Below are 25,654 nucleotides of genomic sequence, written 5' to 3'. Positions count from 1 at the left end.
TCATGAATAACTTGATCATACTGAGGCGTATGCAAAACTGCTTCAGCTATGTCAGTACTAAAAATCTGTTGGACTAGAGGCACGTTCCAACTCTTGCCATGATCCGATAATAAGCTTTGAACATTGAAATCACGAACATAAAAGCCTTCAGCTATTTTACCATCTATAGACTTGCCATTGGCCAACCATGGTGCATCAAGAATAGGAATATATGCACCAGAGCCAACGCTCCATCTTGCTCCACCACGCACAATAAAGCGGGCACGTAAAATACTCCGCCAAACATAGCTCGGATTGTGACCAATGTTGGCATTGAGAAAGGATCTAGTCGGAAAATATTTGTCTTTAAAAATACGAGAAACGAGGGATTGAGGCTCCGAAAGAAATTTCCACGCTTGCTTACCTAACATCGCAAGATTGAACGCCGAGAGATCCTTGAAACCCATTCCCCCGTGAGTTTTATGCATGGACAGTTTCTCCCAACTCAGCCAGTTTATACAAGGTAGACAAACTCGAGATCCTAAGTAAGATCAGATAGGACCCACGAGATCGTGAATCGGGGGATCGTAACACGGATCGTAAGATCCTATCAAATTTAAAAATTCATATATATTCAATATAAATTCATACATATGCATATGAAGCAACACAATTTAATAGAAAAAAACTTCAAATAACATTCATATTCATTAACAGTAGCACATTAAAACAACTCTAAAATTCAAAACAGTAGCACATCACACCTAAAATCATCTTTGAGAGAGGGAGTTGAGTGCTATGAATATGAGAATTGCATTGGTAAGGTTCCATGATTTATGGGTGTATTGGAAAATTTCCCTAATTATTGATAGTAGGTGTATTGGGAAGATTTTCAATAATTAATGGGTTTAATTTCAATAATCAATGGGTTTAAGGGAATTAGAAACCGTTTCAGAGAATAATAAGAGTGAAACACTTTTTTTTTTTTTTTAATTTCTGATTGCAAAAATGCGTTTGGGGTGAATCCGGATCACGAACCCGACCCGGAAAACCGAATTTCTGGAAAACGAAACAACAACGGGCCACGGACCGACCCGCGAACCCGGTTTTCTGGGTTTCAAAATTGACTCGTCTGAATCGTACGATACAAATGCGTTTGTGTTTTTCAACGGCGATCCAAACCGCAACCACCAAAAAGCGATTCTGACGACGTTCCGGCACGGCTAGGGGATGTGAGATCGCGAACTCGAACGATCCTACTACTACAAAATACCCCCTTTACTAGCACTCATTTTAGCTATTAATAGCGCTTTCCAAGCGCTAAGAAAGCCCTCGCTATAATAGGTCAGGAGCCTATAATAACGCTTACCACAGAATGACTTCGATTCCGACGTCGATTGTGAGAGAGAGTGACTCTAACTTCGATTTAGACCAAAGCAAGAAGATGGTTTTATGTTTAGATTTTCATTGATGCAATGGAGAAGTGGTAATTGTTCTGACTTTGAATCCCAATGTTGGAGAGAGAAAGTGTTATGTGTGCGCGAAACTGAAAAAAAAAATAATCCGATCATTTTTAATTTTAATAAAGCCCAAACATAGCGTTTGTGAAAAGCGCTATCTATACCCCTTCCAACAATAGCTTTTCGGAAAAAGCGTTATTAGTGCAAACAACAATAATAGCATTTATGGGAAAGCGCTATCTAACCCAATTTTTAACAAGTTTTCCTTAGCGCTTTCTGAAAAGTGCTATAATAGGTCTATGAGTTGCATTTTTAATAGCATTTATCCAGAAACGCTATTAAAATTATGCTATTAAAAGCCAAAATTGTGGTAGTATACAAATGAATAAAACAGTCCGACAAAAAATATAATATATTTTGGTCATTTAATAAGAGTAGTCGTCATAAAAATCTAATATCATTTAGAAAAGTTATTTTAATTTTTTAATGAAGGGATTTATTAGCAAAAAGATTTGATTGAAAAAATAAACATAATCTAGAAAAGATTTGATTGATAAAATAAACATAATGTTGAGCTACAAAGTATCACTTAACTAGCCGTTATTATGAAAGAAGTTTCCTAGAGGGCAAATTAGTAAATATGTTTGCGAAAAAGAGAAACCCTAACTAATATATATATAAGTGAGAATTGATTCAACTCACAGTACACTTAATTGAAAGGAAACCCTAAACACGCATAGCTTCTCTCTTCTCTCTTCTTTCTTAAACCCTAAACGCTAACTTTCCTTTTCTTCTTCAATTGATTTCATGGCTATGGCTGCTCATACCATAATCAAAAACGGTGTTGGTTCTCCTTCTTCTTGTACCACCTATGATCATGATCATGATCAGAGAAACAAGAAAAGAAAACGTGATGATTCTAATGGAAGAAGAAGAAATAACAATTGGGGGAGTCTCACTTCTCAATCCATTGAAACCAATGTTGTTTGTGTCTGTTTATCACTAGGTGGTGCTTCTTGTTCTACCCTCTCTTGTTCAACAGAGAACAACAAGAAAAAGAAGACATGCAATGTTGATGACGATGCTGATGTTGAAACCCTAAGAAATTGGGAATGTTCAACTGAGTTGATGCTATACGATGATCCATGGAAGATAAAGAAAGTGTTGACACAAACTGATCTTGGCAATAACAGTAGACTTTTGCTCAACAAAGAATTGGCTCATGATTTGGTGGTTTCTGTTTTGGGTGCTGTAGCGGCTGAGAACGAAGGAGTTCATGTTGCTGTGTGGGATGTCGACACCGACTCTCTCCATTCCCTCGTTTTCAAGATACGACCTTCCAATAAAAGCCCAGTTTTCAAAGAGACATGGATCAAGGAATTTGTAGTTCGAAGGAGTTTAAAGAAAGGAGATGAAATCGGAATGCATTGGGATCCATACAAGAAACGGTTTGATTTCTCGGTTCTTCGTGCCTTTCGCCGACATTAATTAATAGAGGGCCTTTTCTGATTGTCTTGTTTACTTTAACAATATCATCTGATATATGTTGTCTTCATGTTGTTAACATTACACATATTTGATGGCCCTCTTAGGTTCTTGATTTGTTTGTATTAAACTCTGATTACAATATATAAAGCATTTGTTTTCTGGTTGTTCATTAAGCCATGTGTTATTATGTAAGAATGACAATTGACAACATTGTTTTTTTGGTTTCAAATTTTCCATGATCATGTCATTCCATCATTCATTCTGGTTTATGTGTTACTTGAATTGCCATGATCTGATTTAGAGAAAGATTGGATTGCAGAGTCATTGAGAGAATCTACAAGTGCTATGTATATTGAAACTTTTGATTATGTATATAGCATAAAAGATTAGCAAGTACAAATATATCAATGAAAGTCTAAGTAGTGAGAATTTAAACTTTGAGGTAGTAAATGGAAGAGAATGCAATAGCATTATAACATCCTTCTTGAGACAAGCCCATATTATTCCTCTATGTCAATTGTATGGTTGGTTCATATATATATATATATATATATATATATATATATATATATATATATAGGGGGCATATCAAGTGATAGAGCTTTTTATTGTGAGAGGTGAGAGGGTTGAATCCTAGCCATTGGATTAATATTTACCATGGTATTGAATTTTAATAACTGCATCCAAACTTTTCGCCACCCTCATTTGCTTGTGCGACCTTTCCTTTCCTTTCCTTTCTTCATTAAAAAAACAAAAAACCATTATGTATTCTCTCTCTCGTGGGTTGCTGATTTGATGCTACGATCTTTTCTTTCAATTTTAACTTTTCCAGTTCTTAGGTTTGTTGAATCAACTCTAATTGTTTTAGTTAAAATGAATCAAAAGTTATTATTTACACACCTAAGCTTTCTTCATCACTGTCACAAGTAGCCATTATTGACCTCACAATTATCGTATTCTTTTCAATATCAAAAATAACAATTATTAGATATTCCTTAAAATAAAATAAAATAAAATTATTAGATATAAATTTAGATGCTGGATCAATTTGAAGCTTGGCCAAAAATAATAATTTACTTAGTGGCTCATCCTATTAAATCCCAAAATTTGAATCGACGTGCAGTTCCTTTTGGCATGGAAAGAAAACTTACAGGAGTTGTTAATTATGATTGAAAAAGCTGTGAAAAAAATGGAAGTTTCATGAGATAGAAACAATTGGGTGAGTCAGAAAATACGAAACAGAAGAGACCGAGCAAAGTGATTGGGAAACTAAAGAAGGAAGAAGATGGTATTATGAGAGAAATTTAATACGCGCACAGTTTTCTGTAACATACTAAATCTGAACCGTTGCTTTGAATCCAAGGGTCAAGATTTAACCCTCTCACTCTCATAATAAAACTTCTCATTTGAAATGCCCTATATATATATATATATGAGGGTGTATCAAATGAGAGCATATCTTATTATGAGAGGGTGAGAGCATTAAATATTAACCACTTGATTAAAACAAATGGTCAAGATTTAATTTCTTATAATGAGGTTAATGCAGCACACTTGCCCTTCTCTCTTCCTTCACGGTGCTTCATTCTTCTTCCCTTCTCTTAACCTACAACAATGGCTTCAATTTACAATTTAGTCTTTTACAACCATTAATTAATTAATCTTAACCTATTTTAATGGATTCACTCATCTCTCAAGTTAAATCTTCCTCTCAATTCAGACTTATTTCTTGCAAACCTAAGCATTGAGACGTCGATGCATCACCACCGGTTCTGGTGTGTAACACTGCCGCCGTAATTTGGAAATTGCCAATCCATCTCCGCCAATTATTCTGCATGTACCATAAACTGATTCAGATCTATATCCGGTTTTTTCAAAGAGAAGTGAAGAATCCCCTTTTGACGCCATCGCCGCTGCCATAATCGGATCCTTTTGAACTATCAACTTTGAATTGCAGCATCTGATTTGTTTCTCTGAATTGCATCTGAATTAATTAGAGAAGGAAGAAGAGGAAGAGGAAACTGGGAAAAGATGAAGAAGGAGACGCGAAAAGAAAGAAGGAAGAAAATCATGTGTAATTAATTTTAGATGGAGCTTTTAATCTGAGCCACACAATTTAATCTAAAGGCTATTAATGAGTCCTCTCACCTCTCACAATAGATACTTCTCTCACCTGATACATCCCCTATATATATATATATATATGAGATAGGATCCGTTGACACCAGGTGTCAACGGATTCGTTGACGCCAAATCATGTCCCTTGATTTCATTTGATCCAATGGCTCTTGTTAATTCACTTAACCCTGCACCGAACATGTGGCCCATTGAACCTCACCTTCCCCATATTCATCTCTCATTGTTAATTTGCGTATCTGGTGCCTCAAATTTTCTCTCATTCTTAATTTTCGGTTATCTCTACATGAGTGCACCTTCCAGATGCTTTATCTATGCAATGTTCTGTTCATATTGAAATTAAAACTCATTATTCAATTAGTGGTGGATATGAATTGAAAAACATATTAAAGTTGAAAAATGTTTGACCTAATGTCTTTTGCAATTACAAATCAACAATTCTCCTCCGAATCCATCTACCCTAATTTAAAAGTTATTGTTTGCTTTCTCCCTGAACATAATTATATTTACAGCATAAACCGTTTTCAATCCAATAAACAAAGCTCTGGAAGGAATGGAAATTGACACTCAAAATTTCAATCCTACAATTATTTTTCTCAAGAATCTCATCAACCTGGGATAAAAGATTGAGAATTATAAAATCTTCATCAACGTTAGTTTTGTTTCAGAGGCTTGATCATCATTCATCAACGTAGGAGAAATAACAAAAATAGTCACACAAAAAACCATGATATCTAGTGCAGACGAGATGCCGTGGGGATTGAGTGAATTACTAAGAGCCCTTGGATCAAATCAAATCAAGGGACATAATTTGGTGTCAACGAATTCGTTGACACCTGGTGTCAACGGATCCTATCTCTATATATATATATATAAGTTGCAGTTGTAGTTGTCATAGTATATGCCAAAAATGGACTTATAATTATTCTATTACATAATTTCTTGTCCAAATTTTTATCTAATGATTCAAGTATGTTAACTGGTAAATTATAAACTGATAAGAACAAGTTTACCGGTAAATTGTAGACAAAACATGTAGCTATGTTTTTATGTTTTAAAATAAAAGTAAAGTTTTCCTAAAAAAAAAAAAAAAAAAAAACCTTAATTACAAAATTATCCTTTATCTTAAATTGATTTTAAATAGTAAGTAAAATGTGTTTTTTTTTTTTTAAAATCAAATGGGTGTAAGTTGCTAATAATCCTTTATATTCAATACTTTTTTATGAAGAAGCCAATATCTTAAGGCTTTGTTTGCGAGTTGAGTTTTGGAGGGAAGGGGAAGGAAATGCTTATGGAGTGTTAAACACTTGTTTTCGAGTTTTAAAAAAACAAGGGGAAGGTTTTGCGGGGTTTTGAAGGGCTTCATTTGTCCAATTTTAAAGTTTCCCCAAAGTAGGGGGTTTTGGGGTTAAACATACAAATTAACAATTTTGCCCTCATAATAATTCAAAATTCCAATTTTACACATGACCAAATTATTACGATATCTCTTTCAAAACAGCTTAATATGATCTCTTTTTTATAAAACAACTTATTCAAAACAGCTTATTTATCCAAAACAGCTTATTACGACCTCTTTCCAAAAAACAACTTATTCAAAACAGCTTATTTATCCAAAACAACTTATTATGATCTCTTTTTCAAAAACAACTTATTCAAAACAGCTTATTTACGCAACACAGCTTATTACGACCACTTTTTCAAAAACAGCTTATTTATGCAAAATAGCTTATTACGATCTCTTTACAAAAACTAGCTTATTCAAAATAGTTTATTTATGCAAAACAACTTATTCCGACCTCTTTTAAAAAAACAACTTATTTATGCAAAACATCTTATTACGACCTCTTTTTCAAAAACAACTTATTCAAAACAGCTTATTTATGCAAAACACCATAATAAGCTGTTTTGAATAAGTTGTTTTTGAAAAATAGATAGTAATAAGTTGTTTTGTATAAATAAGTTGTTTTGAATAAGCTGTTTTTTGAAATGATGTCGTAATAAGCTGGTTTGGATAAATAAGTTGTTTTGAATAAGTTGTATTTGAAAAAGAGATTGTATTAAACTGTTTTTGCATAAATAAGTTGTTTTGAATAAACTGTTTTTGAAAAAGAGGTTGTAATAAGTTGCCTTGCATAAATAAGTTGTTTTGAATAAACTGTTTTTGAAAAAGAGGTTGTAATAAGTTGCCTTGCATAAATAAGTTGTTTTAAATGATTGTTTTATGAAAAGAGGCCGTAATAAGTTGTTTTACATAAATAAGCTGTTTTGAATAAGTTGTTTTTTGGAAAGAGGTCGTAATAAGTTGTTTTGCATAAATAAGCTGTATTGAATAAGCTGTTTTTTAAAAAGAGTTTGTAATAAGCTGTTTTTGCGTAAATAAGTTGTTTTTGAAAAAGAGATCGTAATAAGTTGTTTTGCATAAATAAGCTGTTTTGAATAAGCTGTATTTTTAAAGGAGATCATAATAAGTTGTTTGGCATAAGATAAGCTATTTTGAATAAGCTGTATTCTAAAGAGAGATCATAATAAACTGGTTTGCATTAATAAGCAGTTTTTTAAAAAGAGATCGTAATACGTTTTTTTATTTTGTAAATAAGCTGTTTTGAATAAGTTGTTTTTTAAAAAAGAGATCGTAATAATTTATTTTTCATAAGATAAACTTGTTTTGAATAAATTACAAGATAAATTACAAAGTATAACACAATATATTGATTTTAAGAGAAAAAATGATAAAATACAGCAAAGGGAAGGTTTTCCCGCCTTTCTCCCTTCCCTCCCTTTCATCCCCTTCCCCTCCTTAGCCTATCCTTTCCTTCCCCTCAAAACTCGCAAACAAAGCCTAAGGAGGAGCACAATCCAACATCCCAAGTCAATACCACCAAGTGGTTTCCTTTATCTTCAATATATTATTAAATTAATTATAATTCTCTAAAATTTAATATCAAATTCTTTTTCATTTAAGTTTCGTAATTTATAAAAAAGAAAAAAAAAATTTAAACGTAACAATGAAATATACTCAACACATATATGTAAATAAACTAAAAATTAAAGGTAACACTTTTTTTTTGCTTAAATGTAACGTGTGTGAAAAGTTCATCGTTCATCTCTTTTTTTATGTAGAGATGAGGTCTGATCTTTCGTTCTCTTGCATTTAGAATATAACTTTTCATTTTAAATTATTATTATTTTTTTGAAAAAAGAATGATGCAAGGTACTCCTTTGTAATTCTTCATGGATGTTGATTACAATGTTTACTTGAATGCTTCTCTTGCTTCAGTTCGTTATTGTTTTGAAGTTTTTGTTATAAGGTATATATTGACTTGAAGTATTAAAAAAAATGCTCATGCTTGCGAGAATTGATATAATAAAATAAAGGAGATAATAAGTGCTCAAGGGTAATGGTTAAGCATCTAAAACAAATAAGTTTTCATGAAAAAGTTGTATAATAATTACTTTATCAAAAATAACATCTTATATTTTCAAGACAATATTTTTATTTGTAAATTTCTTAATCATTTCTGATACACGGGCACGAGTAGGGAGGAAATTTCTAAGCATTCTCCAATTGAAGTTTTTAATAATAGGAGGTGCTTCCAAACCCACACAAGTGACCACTCTCTATATGCATGCTCAGGGCCGTCCCTAAGAATTCGGAGGCTCGGCTCTGGAAATGAAAAGAGGTCAGTGATAAAATCAAAACGTATTTTTTTAAAAAAAGCAATGTTCTATTTATATTTTTTAAAAGATAAATATAAGGTGTTGTATATATGCGGTACACCCAAAGGTGAAAATGACTACCATATACATGAGGAACCCCTACCTAACACCAAAAGCAAGAAGACCTAATTCTAATAGGCCTAAAAGGCTAAAACAAGGGGACAGAAAATGGCTGGGGGTATTAAAAAAGAAAATTGGAGGGCAGTAGTACTAGTGGGTATTAAAAAAAATTGAGGCCCATGACTGAGGGAGGCCAAGCTCTATTGAGCTGTTTGCATCCCCTCAGGGTCGGGCCTGTGCATGCTACTCTTACTAACTTCATTGTGGATATATCAAATCATTCGCCAATACTAATGCAACTGGCGGATAGAGTGGAGAAGAGAGAAAAGGCGTAGTCCAACGACAATGAGGTGGTTTTCGGTGACGGAAGGGTGGTCAGAGAGAATTTTGGACTATTTATTTTTTTCTTTTTTGTGTTGATATGGATTATTAATGATTCTTATAAAAAAGATTATGAATGAGTTTTTATTATTAAATAGCCAGTTGGGTGATGTTAGATGGTTGGTGAGATTTAAGGGTGACAACGGCAAACGACGATCATGGGTGGTTGTGCCGATAGTGGTGGTGGGACTAGCCGAAGAAAAAGAAAATGTACAGGAGGAAAGAGAAAGAAAGAAGAGAGGATGAGAAAAGTCATTAACAAAATTGCCCCCATTATAAGTAAGGGTTTTGTTAGAAAACACCTATGAATGTGTCTTTTAACAATCCACACCTCAAAATGTGATTATCAATTTTTTAGTTATAACTTGCTAAAAGACACCTTCATAAAAATTAACTAGTGTCTTTTAGCAAATGCATATAGAATAACTTGTTAAAAGACACCTTCATAATTGGTGTCTTCTAGCAAAATCCTACAAGTAATATAAAAAATGTCATTTGGGGTGGTACAAAAGTGGTATGTCCACCTAAAGGTGTCTACCAATCACTACTCTTAAAAGAATTAACAAGGAAATAAATAATAGGTTAATATAAAGAGTAATGATATTTGAACAATCTTCTATTGACAACTTTTGTAACAACCTACATCTTCTCTCTTTTCATTGGTAAAAAACAATAGAGAGAGAAAAAGGAAGAGAGAGAATAAGAAGATAATGTTAGTATGAGAGAGAAGGTTGTATAAAAGTTGTCATAAAATGGATGTACAAATATCATTTCTCTAATATAAAGTATCATACTTCATCCGATCTTATTTACAAAAGAAATTTGAGTCAACAAAAGTTAATGTATCTAATTAAAAAATAGGATCGGAGGGAGTACTTATAAAAAATATGAATATGTATTAAAATATATGTATGCGGTTATGTTCCATTTGGTTCGGTTTTGAAAATTTAATCCAATCGGAGTGATTTTCACAAAATGACATCCAATAATATTTAGTTTTTGCTGTTTTCGATTTTTTTGGATAGGTTTAGATTTGAAGATACATATACTCTATCTTTATCATAAGATGAAGAGTAATAGAGTAAATTTGAATAAAAAAATAAAAAAATAGCAATGATATCGATGCAGGCAGGAGTGAGAAGGAAGACCGAGAGACAACAACGGCACAAACCACACTCTCGCTGTGCGTGTGGCGGGAAGAGTCCCTCGGTGTCTGTTCCTGAGGTTTTGATACAAAACACATAAACCACACATTCATTCTTCACCTCAATCAACAAACTCAATAATGTACAAGCTAGCTACTACTCGAAACGTCGTCGTTTTCTTCCCTTGCTTTCGTTCCCTTTCTCTTTTCCGGAATTTTCATTCTCCTCCTTCTTCCTTCATTCCCTCTCGTTTCCTCAGGTATACACACACTCTCTCTCTCTCTCTCTCTCTCCTTTGTGGAAATCGTTTGTTTCAAAATATTTCTTGGTTTTTGTGCAAATGCATTCAACTGCGTTCAATGTAGGGTTTGATTGCAATATCGATAGCTTATTGCTGTATTGAGATGAGTTATTTATGTTACGATTTCATTTCATTTTACTTTTTATTTATTTTTGAAATTTTTGATTTTTTTTTCTTTTTCCAATTTGACAAATGGAGGTAAATACTAAAATATTATTGGTAAGATTTATTGTGTATTGAGGCTGTGATTTTGTTGTTTGAAGTAGTCGTGATTATGAAGTACCGACACGAGATGACACTGGCATGTTGAAACAGGTAGTAATTTGACAAAATGACATAATTGAATGTAACCACATCTGTCGGTGACCGGTGTAGTGTTAGCATCAGACAGACACATGTCAGACACGGACACTCCTTCGATCAAAACTTACCGTCAATCTAAACTTGCACTAACTCAGCAAGCATGAAAAAACTAAGAGTGAGCGAGACTTAAAGAAAACTGTTAAGAGAGGACTATAGATTGATCTTTTTGCTGGTAAGATCGATATTGCTTTTGTAGGCTACTATGGGGAACAGGTCGGGGATTGTAGCTCATAGGATTAGAGCACGTAGCTACAAACCACAATGTCAGGGGTTTGAATCCCTCCTCATCCACAACCGGCTAACCACAGTTTTTTGGAGGCCTAAAACCCTTGCTTGTGCTGTTAGCACTTTGGGGAAGATTTATGCATGTTAATAATAGTTCATGACTTTGAGCTCATTCTAGGTACCTATTCGTAGTTTTTTGTTACTGCGACAAAATGTAGCAACTATTTTCTTGGCTATCGTACGTACACGTCTATTTAGAACATTAGATAGTTCATTCAATACAAATGAATTGTGATTATGATGTTATGCTATGGTTACCAACTTACCATATGTGTATTTGAAATTGTTAGAATGCAAATGTATACTCAGATACAGATCCTTTGTTTTCTGTTAGATGGCATGGGAATCACCATGTAAAGTCCTCATTCTAAATTTAGAAGGAAAAATGCTCTAGTTTTTCGGATGCAGTATTTTCTTGACATGATATAATCTTAATGATGTAAATTTCTATTGTTTTATTTTATGGTATGGTGTCTAAATTGTAAACAATTTCGATGAATAGAACAAATGGACGTGTACAGAAGATATCATGTTTTAAAGACCGGAAAGTTTCAAGGGGGAGTGGTAAAGTGACCAAGAAGCTCAGAGTATCAGATAATGTTTTAGACGAAAAAGAACTTTCTCACATATTGTGGTGGAAGGAGGCAAGTCGCCTTAATTTTTTCCTCTGTGAACATGGCTATTATTTTTTTTATTGTTTTGATCATAAACCACAGAATATTTATAGAAAACCTTGCTTTTTTTTTCTTTCTTGTTTCCTTTCCAAACTATGGCAGGAGTTGCAGACGTGCAAAAAACCCTCAACAATGAATCTAATTGAAAGGCTTGAATACTCAAATTTGCTTGGCTTAGATTCTAACTTGAAGAATGGAACGTGAGTGCTTGAAATTGATGATTTTCATTTTTCCTTTTAATACTTGTAATTGAAAAATGAAAACATTAATTGCTGGTTTCTATTTTAAAACATTTATTTACATATCTCTTCGGCTTCATTCTTAATGGTAGTCATTGTTTATTTTCAAAACTTTGTGCATGTTTATTACGCCCAATGTAAGTTGATAGAAAAATTCTTTGATGTTCAGCTACAAGCTCACAACTTATGGATCAATTTTAATAAGAATACTATTGTAGTTAATTGATAATTCTTCATTGTTAGCCATTTACACCGGCTATTGTTCCATGAAAGAGCACAAAAATCTGAAATCCCTTGTCTCCTCTATTTTGATGGATAGTATTACCATAAAAAAGTTGATGGAAGAATAATTTTTTGTTTGTGCAGTCTGAAGGCAGGAACACTTAACTGTGACATATTGCAGTTCAAGTCGCAATTTCCACGTCAAGTTTTACTCTGCAGGGTATGTTATATATATATACACCATTTGATGAGAGTTTGGTTAGGCATTGGTAGTCTTGTGTATTTAGTTTAAAGGAAACAAAGCTGCCATTCTCAACAAATTTCTGTTTACTCTTTTGGTTGCACACCATGATAATTCTAGAGCTAACTTTCTCTTGGTATCTCTTCATTTCCCCTTTTCTTTTTAAAATATGTTCTCAGGTTGGAGACTTCTATGAAGCTCTTGGGATAGACGCTTGTATCCTTGTTGAATATGCGGGTTTAAATCCCTTTGGTGGTCTACGATCAGATAGCATCCCCAAAGCTGGTTGCCCTGTTGTGGTATTGGCATTTTTATTCTTGTCCATGTTGTGTATTTTTATTTGTATCTTCTGTCGAGAAAATTTTATATTAGTGCCCTGATTGGTTAATGGTTATGCTTGTATTCTCAAGCTGTTTAATTTACATTGGTAACTGTTGACAGAGCATGCCAAAAGAAAATATGGTCCAGCTTTTGTCAAGTATTTTTTATACTTTGTGCAACAAGAAACATGATTCAGAGTCATTCCATGATTATTGCTAGACTTTGAGTTGTTATTGATGTTGATCTTTTGTTAATTGTTTTTGACACCTTGATCAATATTCTGAGTGTTCATTCTGCTGATGTGAGATTTGGGGAGGGTGGAGTCTGTTATCTTAGTGAACTTTATTTTTTAAGCTAAAAGAAATTTTAATGGTGCTGGAGTGTTACGTTTTGTGCACCAAAGGTGATAAATTTGTATTTATTTCAATAAAACTGTGGTTCAATGTGGTTGCTGATTTGTTATATATTTAATGTGCCTTTGGTGTTTTCTTTGGTTTCAGAATCTTAGGCAAACTTTGGATGATCTGACACGCAATGGTTATTCAGTGGTGAGTTTAGCGATTAAATGTTCTTCCACTTCCATATTTTAAATTTTATTATTACATGACTGTATTGCCTGTCATTTATAGCATCATTAACCACCCAAAATTAGTAGCCCCTTGTTTATGTATTTATGCTGTTTGTATGTTGTTATGATGTTTGCCGTGTTCATGAATACACGTTGCTTACAAATTTTTGTCTTGACAGTGCATTGTGGAGGAAGTTCAAGGCCCAGCTCAAGCTCGATCCAAGAAACGTCGTTTTATATCTGGGTAAGTGCAGTATTCTCCAATTGGATGCGGTCTCTGTCCTCACTCTCTCTTTTAGACCATCTTTAGAAGATTTGTTTGCTGTATAGCTCATTAAAATGAAATGTTTTCATTTCTTTATAGATAGCATGTTGTGTTACCTATTTAATGATAAAACTTTCAGGCATGCTCATCCAGGAAGCCCCTATGTATATGGACTTGTTGGGGCTGATCATGATATTGACTTTCCAGAGCCTATGCCTGTAGTAGGTATGGACTTTTTTTTACCTAATTATACTAGTTAGATTATTAGAACATTAATATTCTAATAGTAACATCTATTTTATAATATATATCTGGTCACTTCATTTCTCTTTAGGCTTTGTTTGGAAGATAGGAGAGAAAGGGAGCATTGGGTTAGGGGAGGGAAAGGAATAGGGAGGTGAGTTTGTCAAATTGTTTGAGAAAAAAGTTTTAAAGGGAAAAAGTAGGAGAACGTTTAAGATTGATATTTTTTGTTTTGAATTATTATAAAAAGAGGAAAATGATTTAGAGAGTTTGACAAAGCCCTACAAAACTCTCCAAAACCCTTCCTCCATCCCGTTTTCTCCAAGCCTTCTCCTCCCTTTTTCTCTTAACTCTAAGCCATAATCAGTCAAATAGCATTAGTTTTGTCTTACGTTTGCCCCATTTTGATGACCCTCGTATAGTAAAGTCGAAAAACCATGACATGCCAATGTTGCAATTTGAAAGGATTTCTCATTTGGATATGCAAGAGAATGCTCACCCTAAAAAAGGATATGCAGAGGGATTAGAGCTCTTGGGTCCATTGATTTATTTATTTCGTAACTTATCTGTTTTTCTGTTTACAACACATTTTTCCGCACTGGTCTTGTTCTGTTATTCATTTCTTTTTCTGTATACACTATGTTTTGTCATAAAAATTGAAACTTATGAATATATGTAAGGTGTTCTTAATTCGTGAGAAAAAATGTTTATATTGTTGGTTTACCATGCTCGGAGGGGATACAGTTAATTTTTAGTTGTCATATCTTACTATTCACATTTCTCCATTGATAGTACATCTTTAGACTACATTGGAATGATCAATTTTAACAATGCCTCTTTTTTTATAGGAATTTCTCATTCGGCCAGGGGGTACTGCATAAGTATGGTCGTAGAGACCATGAAGACATATTCTACAGAAGATTGCTTGACAGAAGAAGCAGTTGTTACAAAGCTTCGAACTTGTCAATATCATCACTTATTTCTGCATACATCTTTGAGGAGGAATTCTTGTGGTTCGTACTTTCTTTTTCTATACCTTTTCATCACTTATTTGCAAATACCTTGCTATATCTAGATTTTTCTGTTTTGGAGGATCCTTTCTTCTACTTGATTTGATTGTAAATTTCCCTGTTAGAGAGTACAGAGTTATGTAGTTTAACTAGCTTGGCAGAGATAGTTGTAACTAATAAAGTATTGTTAACCGTTATTTTTATTAATTCATTCGATCTAGAATTGTAAAGTTCTCTCTGAATGCTTGATTTCCTGGGAAACGCTTCGGATAATTTCTCATCTCAAACACATTTATGGCATATTTGTAGTTTCATGTATTCTTGTTATGTATTTGAGTAGCGTATTTCAGGAACGTCCAAGTGGGCAGAATTTGGTGAAGGGGGCCTGTTGTGGGGAGAATGTAGTTCCAGACATTCTGAATGGTTCGATGGCAACCCTGTTTCTGATCTTTTGGTCAAGGTGTGATTCTAAACAGGATATATGTCTTTTTCATTTTTTTACTTGATTTTGAATCTAACTGATATAAACAAGTTGTTTTAGATTCTTACATGTGTATTTCACTTTGGGACATAGGTAAAGGAGCTCTATGGTCTTGATCATGAGGTTCTGTTTCGTAACGTAACCGTGTCTTCGGGAAATAGGGCTCAACCTTTAACTCTTGGAACATCTACTCAAATTGGTTGGTATCTTAAACAATGATTATGCTTGCTGGTCATTTTCTTTTTCTTATATCTGGATTTCCTGTGTCTCAGGTGTCATTCCGACGGATGGAATACCTTCTTTGTTGAAGGTCTTACTTCCACCACATTGCAGTGGATTACCAATATTGTGAGTAAAGGATTCTTATGTTTTACCGAACCTATTGAAAATCCTTCCATGCTAGTTATTGACATTTGGCAAACCGATCGTTTAAAATTTTACATAAAAAATTCTATTTTTAAACATGCGTTAAACAGTTGTTCTCAATGTATTAATTTAATATGTCATGTGATTGAAGTGTAATTTCAAAGGTTAAAATATCTTTTGTTATCGTTATTTCCTTTTATTCATACTGCTCTATTTTCTTATTTTCTGTTTTTAAGACATACTTTTGTTTCCCTTAATTCTGGCAGAATCAAGTTTATCCTAGTTGTTGGATGTGGGTGTATTGTCTTGCTGATAGTGAATTACGCGTTATATTTTAAACTTATTTATATTTTTCAATATTCAACCACTTAGATATTTGTGTTATTCATTGTTCATCTCAACTGGACCAAAATTTTCACTTTAAATTATTTACCTCCCTTATTCTGCTTATTTTTTAATAATTAAATATAACTAAAAGTGTAGTCTTTTAGTTATTAATTCTGGATTCTGTACCAAATTTATGTAATTGTCTGTTTTCTTTTTTTAAACTTGTTTATACTTGGATCATTTAAATAATCGTACAATCATTGTCTAACTGTACTAAAATCTCACTTAAAATTATTTTTCTCCCTTGTTCCTCTTATTGCATTACTTTTATTTTAATAATTAATGTAGCTCAAAGTGCAGTCTTTTAGTGATTAATTCTTGATTCCTTACCAAATTAATATCATTGTCTGTTTACTTTGGTTCTCAGGTATGTTAGGGATCTTCTTTTGAACCCTCCTTCTTATGAGATTGCATCCAAAATTCAAGGTTATTTCAAATTATTATAAACTTGTTTCGTATAACTGTTTTCCAGTTCAAATTTTATATCAGCTTGTACATTATATGAAACAAAATAATAGTATGACTATATTTTATACTTAATTTTGGACTCATTTCCTTCTGCTTTTGTTTGGCAGCAACATGTAGACTTATGAGCAGTGTAACATGCTCAATTCCGGAATTTACGTGTGTTTCTTCAGCAAAGGTTATCTATTTACTTCTGCTACTTTTGAATGAGCTTCAAGTGAAACCTGATGCATGCTATTCTATTTCCTCTGAAATAAAATATTGGGCTAAAATGTACTTTTCGTCCTTTAACTTTTACCTAATATTTATTTAGGTCCTTTATATTTTTTGTGATTTGTTTTGGTCTTTTATGTTTTGCAACGCTATACACATTTTTCCTTTTGTCTATTTCTGATAAATGAAAGCTGAGTTGACAGTTAACTTTTACATGTGGTGTCTGCGACATGTAATCCTGTGCTTATTTAGCAGTCATCTTTCCCAGAATCCTTAAGTTGAATTAGGGTTCAACATGCGCATTTGTCCATTCATGAAGGCCCTTGCGGAGGTCTGCTTATGTACCTTTACATGACTTGAATGGATGTCCAACAGGGCCTACATGGATTTCACTGGACCACCTGCATAAGTTTTCCAACATTGAGTAAGAACATTCAAGTACATTTTTGACGGGGAGACATTAAATTCGTTTATTTTGTGAAAAGGTATTTCAGTTAACCAGAAAGATGAGAGAAAACGAAAGAAAATTGATGAAATCGGTCTTAATTACACAGTTGATGCTCAATTTTATAAGCGAAAACTAATAATTACAAGAGTCTTGAATATCCTAATTTCTATGATTAGAGCCTTTTTGCTTGAAAATAGTTTCCTGGCTTAGTAGGTAGTAGGTACATATGATGACTGCTGTTTCATATATTAGTTGATATTGTCTTTGCCTTAAAAAGATTCACGTGACTAGCTGTTTTTATTTTATTTTAATTACTCTTGATGTGAATTTTCTTCTTCCAGTTTGATTTTTAATACTGCGTCTTAAATTTCTTTTATATGTAGTGTTTACCCTTTTTTCTATCAACAGTTTTATTGTGTATGCAAATGTGTTTTCCTGTTTAACTCGTCACTATTTTTGTGCAGATTGCTAAGCTACTTGAATGGAAGGAGGCCAATCATATTGAACTTTGTAGAATAAAGAATGTGCTAGATGAAATATTACACATGTACAGAAAATCTGAGCTCAATGAAATATTGAAACATTTAATTGGTCCCACATGGGTGGCTACTGGGTTAGACATTGACTTCAAAACCTTGGTGAGCTCCAAAACTTGGATTTTATTTCCTTCCACTTTGCTTATATGAAAATAAAGGATATTTTACAGCCTCTTAGATGTGCATTTGTCGAACTAGAAAATGTCTATCTTAAGCTATGTCCTCTTCCAGTATCCAAAATCCCCTTATCATATTTAGGATTACTGACGTAGAGTCAAATTGCATTGCGTGTTGGTTATGTTGTTTTTATTATAGTAACTGTTGTTCAATTTACAATTGTGGTGTTTGAGGTAGGTATTAAACGTCATAGTTTTTATGAAACTAAAAAAGGTTGTATTGTTATCCTAAGACAGCAGATGTTTGGAAAGTATTTTTTCCGTGTTCATCAACTTTGTTTTTTTCCTCTTGTCCTGTTCCTTTTATATTCCTGTTCAATTAACATGAAAAAAGTTATGGAAGTTAGAGCAGCTAGCTAGTTAGTTAAATAGCACTAAGAAGATAAATAATCATGAGGGTGTATGGTAAGAGGCATCGTTTAGATTTGTTAGTATTGAAATTTAGGTGTTTAGACAAGGAATAAAGGAAGAGAAAAGATAGAGACTTTGAATTTTGAGTGTAATTTGATTTGATACAATAGACTCAGCAGTAATAAATTTTTGTGCATATACTAGGCTCCTAATCCTAATTAAATCAGGATACTAATCATGATAAATTGATAATTATTCGAATCCTAATCCACTGATCTTTAAGAGACAATCTAAGTTCTCATAAATACTATTAGATACAACATCATATTATCAGCTATTTTTCATTTATTCTAACAATGCCCTTCAAGTGAAAGGTTAAAGCTTAATAAGCTTTTAGTGTGTGACAAATAAACCCTTGAGAAATTAAATTATAATATGGACCCCCCAAAAATTGAATAGAAACACAACTTATTTGATGTTGGAGATCTTAGAGAGATGAACAACATTACCAGAAAGTTAACACAACATGATCATCAATCTGAATATTGCATAACGAAGGAAGAAAAGTCTTTTGGAATATTATTCAATTCCAGGTGTTATTATACATAACATGAACTAAAACTTCTCCAAATCCACGAAGAACAAGAATTCAAAGTTTACACCACAAGAAATTTAGGATATAAAAATGTTGAAGTTGAAACTTAAGCTGATATGCGTCATGACCATTGATAATTCATCACATAAATTTTTTGTGAGATAGTAGAAGTCACCATTGGTATGACTCACAACTAATTCCTCACCTACCTTTCTACCTTTAGAATCTAAAGCATGTTTAAGCTGGTTAATTTATCTGCCTCAAGTTGCATTGGAATGTAAACTTTTCATAATGTTATCTTTTTTTACCAGGTTGCTGGATGTGAAGTCGCATCGCGTAAGATTGACGAAGTAATATCTCTGGATGGTGAGACAGATCAGAAAGTCAGTTCCTTCTCTGCTATTCCTGATGAATTTTTTGAGGATATGGAGTCTGTATGGAAAGGTCGAATAAAAACAACCAACATAAATGATGTACTTACTTCCGTGGACAAAGCAGCTGAGGACTTGAATTTAGCAGTAGGTCTCTTTAACTGACACCTTGCCTATAGCTGTTTGCAAATCAAGTGTATTTTGAGAGACATGTTATGTTTCATTTATATTGTCCCAAAAATCTTTCAGGTCACTGAAGATTTCGCTCCTGTAGTTTCTAGAATAAAAGCTTCCATGTCTCAACTTAGAGCTCCTAAGGGAGAAATATCTTATTCCCGGGAACAGGAAGCTGTGTGGTTCAAGGGTAAATGCTTTATACCAAATATATGGACTGGTACCCCTGGAGAGGAACAAATTAAACATCTTAAACATGCTTTAGATTCTAAAGGTAGAAAGGTAGGTGAGGAATGGTTTACCACTACGAAGGTGGAGGCCGCCTTAGCAAGGTGTGTTTTGAAAAAAAAATAAAACTGGAGTTCTATATTTTCTTTTTAAATTTCATCAAACACTTGTCCTTTCCTATTTTAATCATATATGCAAAACAATTTGTCATAGGTACCATGAAGCAAATGTCAAGGCAAATACTAGAGTTTTGGAACTTTTAAGGGGACTTGCTGCTGAATTGCAATCCCATATTAACATCATTGTTTTTTCTTCCACATTGCTTGTGATTACCAAAGCGTTATATGCTCATGTGAGGTTTGTAAACATCCTTTGTTGCTTCTGCCAACATATTAGCTTTGTAGATTGGATTTAAATTTTATGATTTTTTCAATATGTTGATTTATATTATTGCATGCATTGATTGAAACATGCGTTTATGGGTGTCTTGAAATCATTTGATACTAAAGTATTGAATTGTCAATGATGGAGCTGCACTACCATAGTATTTTGCTCCATTTGTTTATCTTAAAAATGGGAGAGCAACACCAAAATTGTAAAATCACTATTTTAGCAGTGATAGTTTTATAGTATTGGCTTATTTATGGAGTGTGTATTGCATTAGTGGTCAAATTTCTTGGATACTATTACGTTTTTAACAAAGTAGATTAAATATACCACAAATTCAATCATACTTCCACATTTCAAGGATAATATTGCAGATGACTAGAAACTGTTTTTAACTATTTCAATTTCACTGTGATTATGTTACATTATTCCACTGTGTTTTGAACTGGGGTTGTAAAATGTTAGATATCAATGTTTTACTGAAATCATCACTTTTCCCTTTGGAGCCTTGCATGTTTTATGCTAATTATGTTCATTGATGTCTTGCAGTGAAGGGAGAAGAAGGAAATGGGTTTTTCCTACAATAGTAGAATCCCAGAAGCTTGAGGTAGTATATAAAAACTTGATGTGTTATGGGGAAATTGAATCACAACATAGGATTTTCTATTATATATGTACTGTTTGATGCTTCCATTGAATATTCTAGGTTATTCATAATACATATCTCATTATTTTTCAAGATTAATTACCGTTTTATTCCTGCGATGTATGATGAGATATACATGCAGAACAATGTTACTTACCTGCATCTTCTTATGCCTTTATTATGTAACCAATGGTCACAGTTGAAGTAGTCCATGAAGTGTCAGCTATGTAACCTCAGGGGACAAAGTTTAAATCCCTTAGGGGACGGTTGTAAAATGATCACAGTCAAAGTAAAGCTTTTAGTGTATCTGTCAATAGTGCTGAATTTGGTTTTGGATGTAGACTGTGATCCCGTCAGATTGAGTCCTATTTACCACACAGTAAAATGAAGTGCAATAGCTTTTTCCATCTGATGATATAGGGAGGTGCCAATGTTCTTTGTACTTTACAGCAATGGAGCTTGAATTAATTAGTTGATATTGTTAGTGAGAAATACAAACTCAAGTAAACCTCTTTCTGTAAAGAAATGTAGGTAAGTGTTTTCTTCCATGAGGGCTGACATTATGTGAGGCGATTGTTTTGAAGCTATTTATTTAGGGGTAACATTATTATGTGTTTTTTTTTGAGAGATTATATTTGTGTATTGTTTAGTGTTTTGTAGTCTATCATCCATTTACTAGCTCTTCTTTATTAATAACTTGTTTGAGATTCGTAATGCGATGAATGAACTTTGTCAAACTGTTGTTGCAGGATGGGATGCCATCCGATAAAAATCGCAAGATGAAGATAGTTGGTTTATTACCATATTGGTTCAACATAGCAGAAGGAGGCGCTGTGCTTAATACTGTTGATATGCAGTCATTATTTCTATTGACAGGACCAAATGGTGGTGGTAAATCAAGTTTACTTAGGTCAATTTGTGCTGCTGCACTACTTGGGATATGTGGACTTATGGTTCCTGCTGAATCCGCCGTGATTCCCTATTTTGACTCTATCATGCTTCATATGAAGTCATATGATAGTCCAGCTGATCACAAAAGTTCATTTCAGGTCTGCTATTGGTTCATACTTTGCCCTTAAATTCATCTATAGTTGGATATCATATAATGTTGATTGCTTCATTGTCTATATAAGGTAACTATATATCAATTGTTTATTTAAATTATCTTAAAGTTTATATAAGGTCCATATATCGACCAAATAAAGCCAAACATCAAAATAACAAACCAAATATCATAATAATAACCAATCCTATTAGGAGTTTCAGATAATCTAAACATAGAATAATTTCCTTAAATCCCAAGAAACAATAAAATAATTCCAAAGGGTTGGCCGCAACTAAGGCATATGATCTTTACAAAGTTGGTGAAACTTTTAGCTTAAATGGATAGTTGGAAAACATCTTTACAAAGTACGTAACTTCAAATCCACCATATTTGTAAGAAGCTACTGACATATGATCTTTATCCAGCTTAGTGTCTAATAGAGCTACTTTGCATGACTCTTTTTGTGGTGTCCGTCTAATAGCGCTACTTCACATGATTTTCATTTTTGTCTCTTGCTCAAAAGAACTTTCTCATAATATTGAAGATCTTTGACATAAGATTTTCTTTTTTCATCTCGTGTATGAGATTTTGCTGTTATAAAATGCTGGACTTTAGTTTCTCTAATCAAAAGAAGAGTCTGCTATAAAGTCACAAGACTTTTACCAATTTTGATAAAACAAAAAGAACTCGAGTATTTGTGCTGACCGATGGTAGATACTTCGTACTAAACATTAGACGGAAGAGGCAAATGTGGGAAGATCACGCAATCTGTGTCAGAAGCTTTTATGAAAAGTAGCTCTGCTTAAGCTTATCAATTAAGAGGATACGTGCGTAATAGATACTACTATTCTATATCCTTAGGTTTATCAAGCTTGTTCTTGTAGGTTAATCAAGATTTATGTAGTGTCTAGTAAAAAATGTATGTTTGTGGTCCCTAACAGTCCCACATTGGGTGAGAACAGGCATGAACATGTGTTTGGAGGCAGTCCTCACCTCACAAGCTAGTTTTGTAAGGTTGAGTTAGGCCTAACTAAAAATTCTACAAGTGATCATTCTCACCAAAACCGCAATTAATAACTTTAAACAGTATATAGTAACAAGAGAAAAGGAGTACAGCAATTGATAAAAATAAGTCAGATAGCTGTTATGTGTAAGCTCTTTTTAACACTAGTAAATTGCTGTAAATGAAGAATTTGATATTTTGTGCTTGGAACTTTCTGATTAGTCGTAATATAAATCATACTCTAGTCTCTGTTGAAATTTGATAAATTTACAATTTCCTCCCTTCTAATATCACCATATCAGAAACAGCAGGGATATCCTTTTCATTCCTCTGTTATAGTCTGCTGTACAATTATGTACTATTAAAATATTCACAGGGAAGGGATAAGTGTAATTTCCAAAACTAGAATCAACAATTATGAAATCTCATGGGTCAACATAATTTTCATGAAAATTAAATAGTTGTCTGTTGCTTTATGGATTTCCCCGAATACTAAATGTTGTCTGTTGCTTTATGAAATTTCATTAGTACCTTAAACATTTTATCCTTCTTAACATCGGTTACAGGTGGAAATGTCCGAACTTCGATCCATCATTGCTGGAACCACCAAAAGGAGCCTTGTGCTTGTTGATGAAATATGCCGAGGAACAGAGACTGCAAAAGGGACTTGCATTGCAGGCAGCATCATTGAAACTCTTGATAGAAGTGGCTGTTTGGGGATTGTGTCTACTCACTTGCACGATATATTTACCTTGCCACTGAACATCACGAACACTGTACACAAAGCAATGGGCACAACTTGCATTGATGGACAAACAAAACCTACTTGGATGTTGACAGATGGAGTTTGTAAAGAAAGTCTTGCTTTTGAAACTGCCAAGAGGGAAGGAATTCCTGAGATTATTATCCAAAGAGCTGAAGATCTTTATCTGTCAGTTTATGCTAAGAAAACGCTTTCTGCAGAAAACTATGCAAAACAGGAAGAATTGTCTAGTTATATCAATGGTAATAATTCTAATGGGACACATCATTCCGAAAAGTTTTTATCAAGAATTTCTCAGGAGGGAATCTCTTTAGCTAATCCAATTGAAGTTTCACATAAGGAGGTTGAGAGTGCTATCACTGTAATCTGCCAAGATTTTATAGCGGAACTGCGAAGGAAAAAGATCACATCAGAACTTATCAAGATAAAGTGTTTCTTAATTGGCACTAGGGAATGGCCACCTCCGATGACTATAGGCTCTTCAAGTGTCTACGTGATGCTCAGACCAGATAAGAAACTCTACGTAGGAGAGGTACATCACGACTTCTTTTATGTTTTCTCAACTGTGAAGTTGTTTTATTTTTTCTTATCACTACATTTACCTATGTTAAAGGGTTGTTGGACACGACAGAATTTGAAGGAAAAAAAAAAATACCAACTCGTTCTTTTTATCACATTAATTTTGATCATCACAAAAAAATAATCCTAATACCTCTAAACAGGCAATTAAACTGGTAGGTACCAGAATTGGTTCAGTACCTTGTTGGGATACCTAATAACAACTGTTTTTAGTTAAAATCTCTATATGGCAGAAAGCTGAGCCAAGCAGCATCTATGTGAATTAGAATAAATTTTTACACTTTAGAATTATAAACCTTAAGAACTTCTAATATCATAAAGTGATGTGAGCATCACACTTGACAAATTTGGAGAGATAGATAGAGAAATATAATACATATAATCAGATCGACGGTCCATTTCTCTTTGTGCCGCTCGTATGTTTGCCTTTCCCTGCATTTTATTTGTCATGACTTTCAGAACAAGATACTTTATCTTGATTTATTGACAAGGGCATCTATCTATATTTTATACTGCGCCTTTTTGAATGTCTATCCTTTGATTGCTTTCATGCTGTGATGAACAGACGGATAATCTCGAGGATCGAGTTCGTGCACATCGATCGAAAGAAGGGATGCAGGATGCATCATTCCTTTATTTCCTAGTTCCGGGGAAAAGCCTGGCCTGCCAAATAGAAACTCTGCTAATCAACCAGCTTCCGAATCGAGGCTTCCTGTTAAGCAATATAGCTGATGGTAAGCATCGGAATTTCGGAACATCCAACGTTTACGTGTAACTACATATGATAAACATCAACAATCTTTTGCTGAGAATATTATTTTGGCCGGTGTATACAGCTAATGACTTTAATCATCTTTTAAGTTTTACTGATGAAATTTAGGAAGCAATGTCTGCAGCATTTTTGTTAGAATTAGTTGCTGCAGCTGCGATTATGTTCACATCGGCAAATGTAGAAATTATTGTATGTTGTATTGGATTGTAAGTACATATTAGTTGGTATTCTATTCCTTCAAGGTTGTCTTTAATGGACTTCCCTCCCGATCCAACATACTAAAACAGGTATATTCATTAATGCAGCTTGTTAGCACCACAGATCATTCTTGGTAAAAATGTTCAGTTTGTATGGTTCTTTGAAGTATTACAAAGCATTTTATAAGAAGCTGATTTTTTACCCTTAAATTGGAAAGGGACATACATTCACATTTAATAGTGGTTTTTACTTGTCATCCGTTTATTTTTTTTATAGTTACCTCAATAATTCTAGAATGATATGTGACTGGGATATTTACACTGTGTTTGGAACAAGAGAGATAGGGGAGAGAGAGCAATGAGAGAGAGA

The 25,654-nt window shown here is 33.5% G+C and overlaps 2 protein-coding genes across 2 annotated transcripts; both read left to right on the top strand.

Annotated features, from left to right (window-relative positions):
• Positions 1 to 2,252: 2,252 nt before the first annotated feature.
• LOC11424296 (putative B3 domain-containing protein At1g78640) lies at positions 2,253 to 2,927 on the top strand. Its single transcript, XM_003590138.2, has one exon. It carries the CDS (start codon positions 2,253 to 2,255, stop codon positions 2,925 to 2,927), a length of 675 nt encoding a protein of 224 aa, XP_003590186.2.
• A 7,364-nt stretch (positions 2,928 to 10,291) lies between these two features.
• On the top strand, positions 10,292 to 25,450 carry LOC11419868 (DNA mismatch repair protein MSH1, mitochondrial). The gene is made up of 22 exons (XM_003590135.4): positions 10,292 to 10,628; positions 11,821 to 11,962; positions 12,095 to 12,192; positions 12,598 to 12,673; positions 12,874 to 12,993; positions 13,516 to 13,563; positions 13,763 to 13,827; positions 13,988 to 14,073; positions 14,940 to 15,104; positions 15,452 to 15,561; positions 15,676 to 15,781; positions 15,855 to 15,930; positions 16,703 to 16,761; positions 16,911 to 16,978; positions 17,926 to 18,099; positions 19,431 to 19,637; positions 19,740 to 19,996; positions 20,106 to 20,249; positions 20,829 to 20,886; positions 21,675 to 21,974; positions 23,540 to 24,268; positions 24,881 to 25,450. The coding sequence occupies exons 1-22, from the start codon at positions 10,510 to 10,512 to the stop codon at positions 25,088 to 25,090; spliced, it is 3,417 nt and encodes a 1,138-aa protein (XP_003590183.2). The 5' UTR covers positions 10,292 to 10,509; the 3' UTR covers positions 25,091 to 25,450.
• The last annotated feature ends 204 nt before the right edge of the window (positions 25,451 to 25,654 follow it).

The sequence above is a fragment of the Medicago truncatula genome, chromosome 1, assembly GCF_003473485.1.
Source record: "Medicago truncatula cultivar Jemalong A17 chromosome 1, MtrunA17r5.0-ANR, whole genome shotgun sequence".
Classification (NCBI taxonomy): domain Eukaryota; kingdom Viridiplantae; phylum Streptophyta; class Magnoliopsida; order Fabales; family Fabaceae; genus Medicago; species Medicago truncatula.
Note: the sequence above shows the minus strand (reverse complement) of the source record. Positions and strands in the feature narration are given on the sequence as shown.

Coding starts and splice junctions, on each gene's coding strand:
- LOC11419868 (XM_003590135.4), top strand. CDS start 10,510: ATGTACAAGCTAGCTACTACTCGAAACGTCGTCGTTTTCTTCCCTTGC. Junction 13,828..13,987: donor AAACGTCGTTTTATATCTGG/GTAAGTGCAGTA, acceptor TAAAACTTTCAG/GCATGCTCATCCAGGAAGCC. Junction 18,100..19,430: donor ACATTGACTTCAAAACCTTG/GTGAGCTCCAAA, acceptor TTTTTTTACCAG/GTTGCTGGATGTGAAGTCGC.
- LOC11424296 (XM_003590138.2), top strand. CDS start 2,253: ATGGCTGCTCATACCATAATCAAAAACGGTGTTGGTTCTCCTTCTTCT.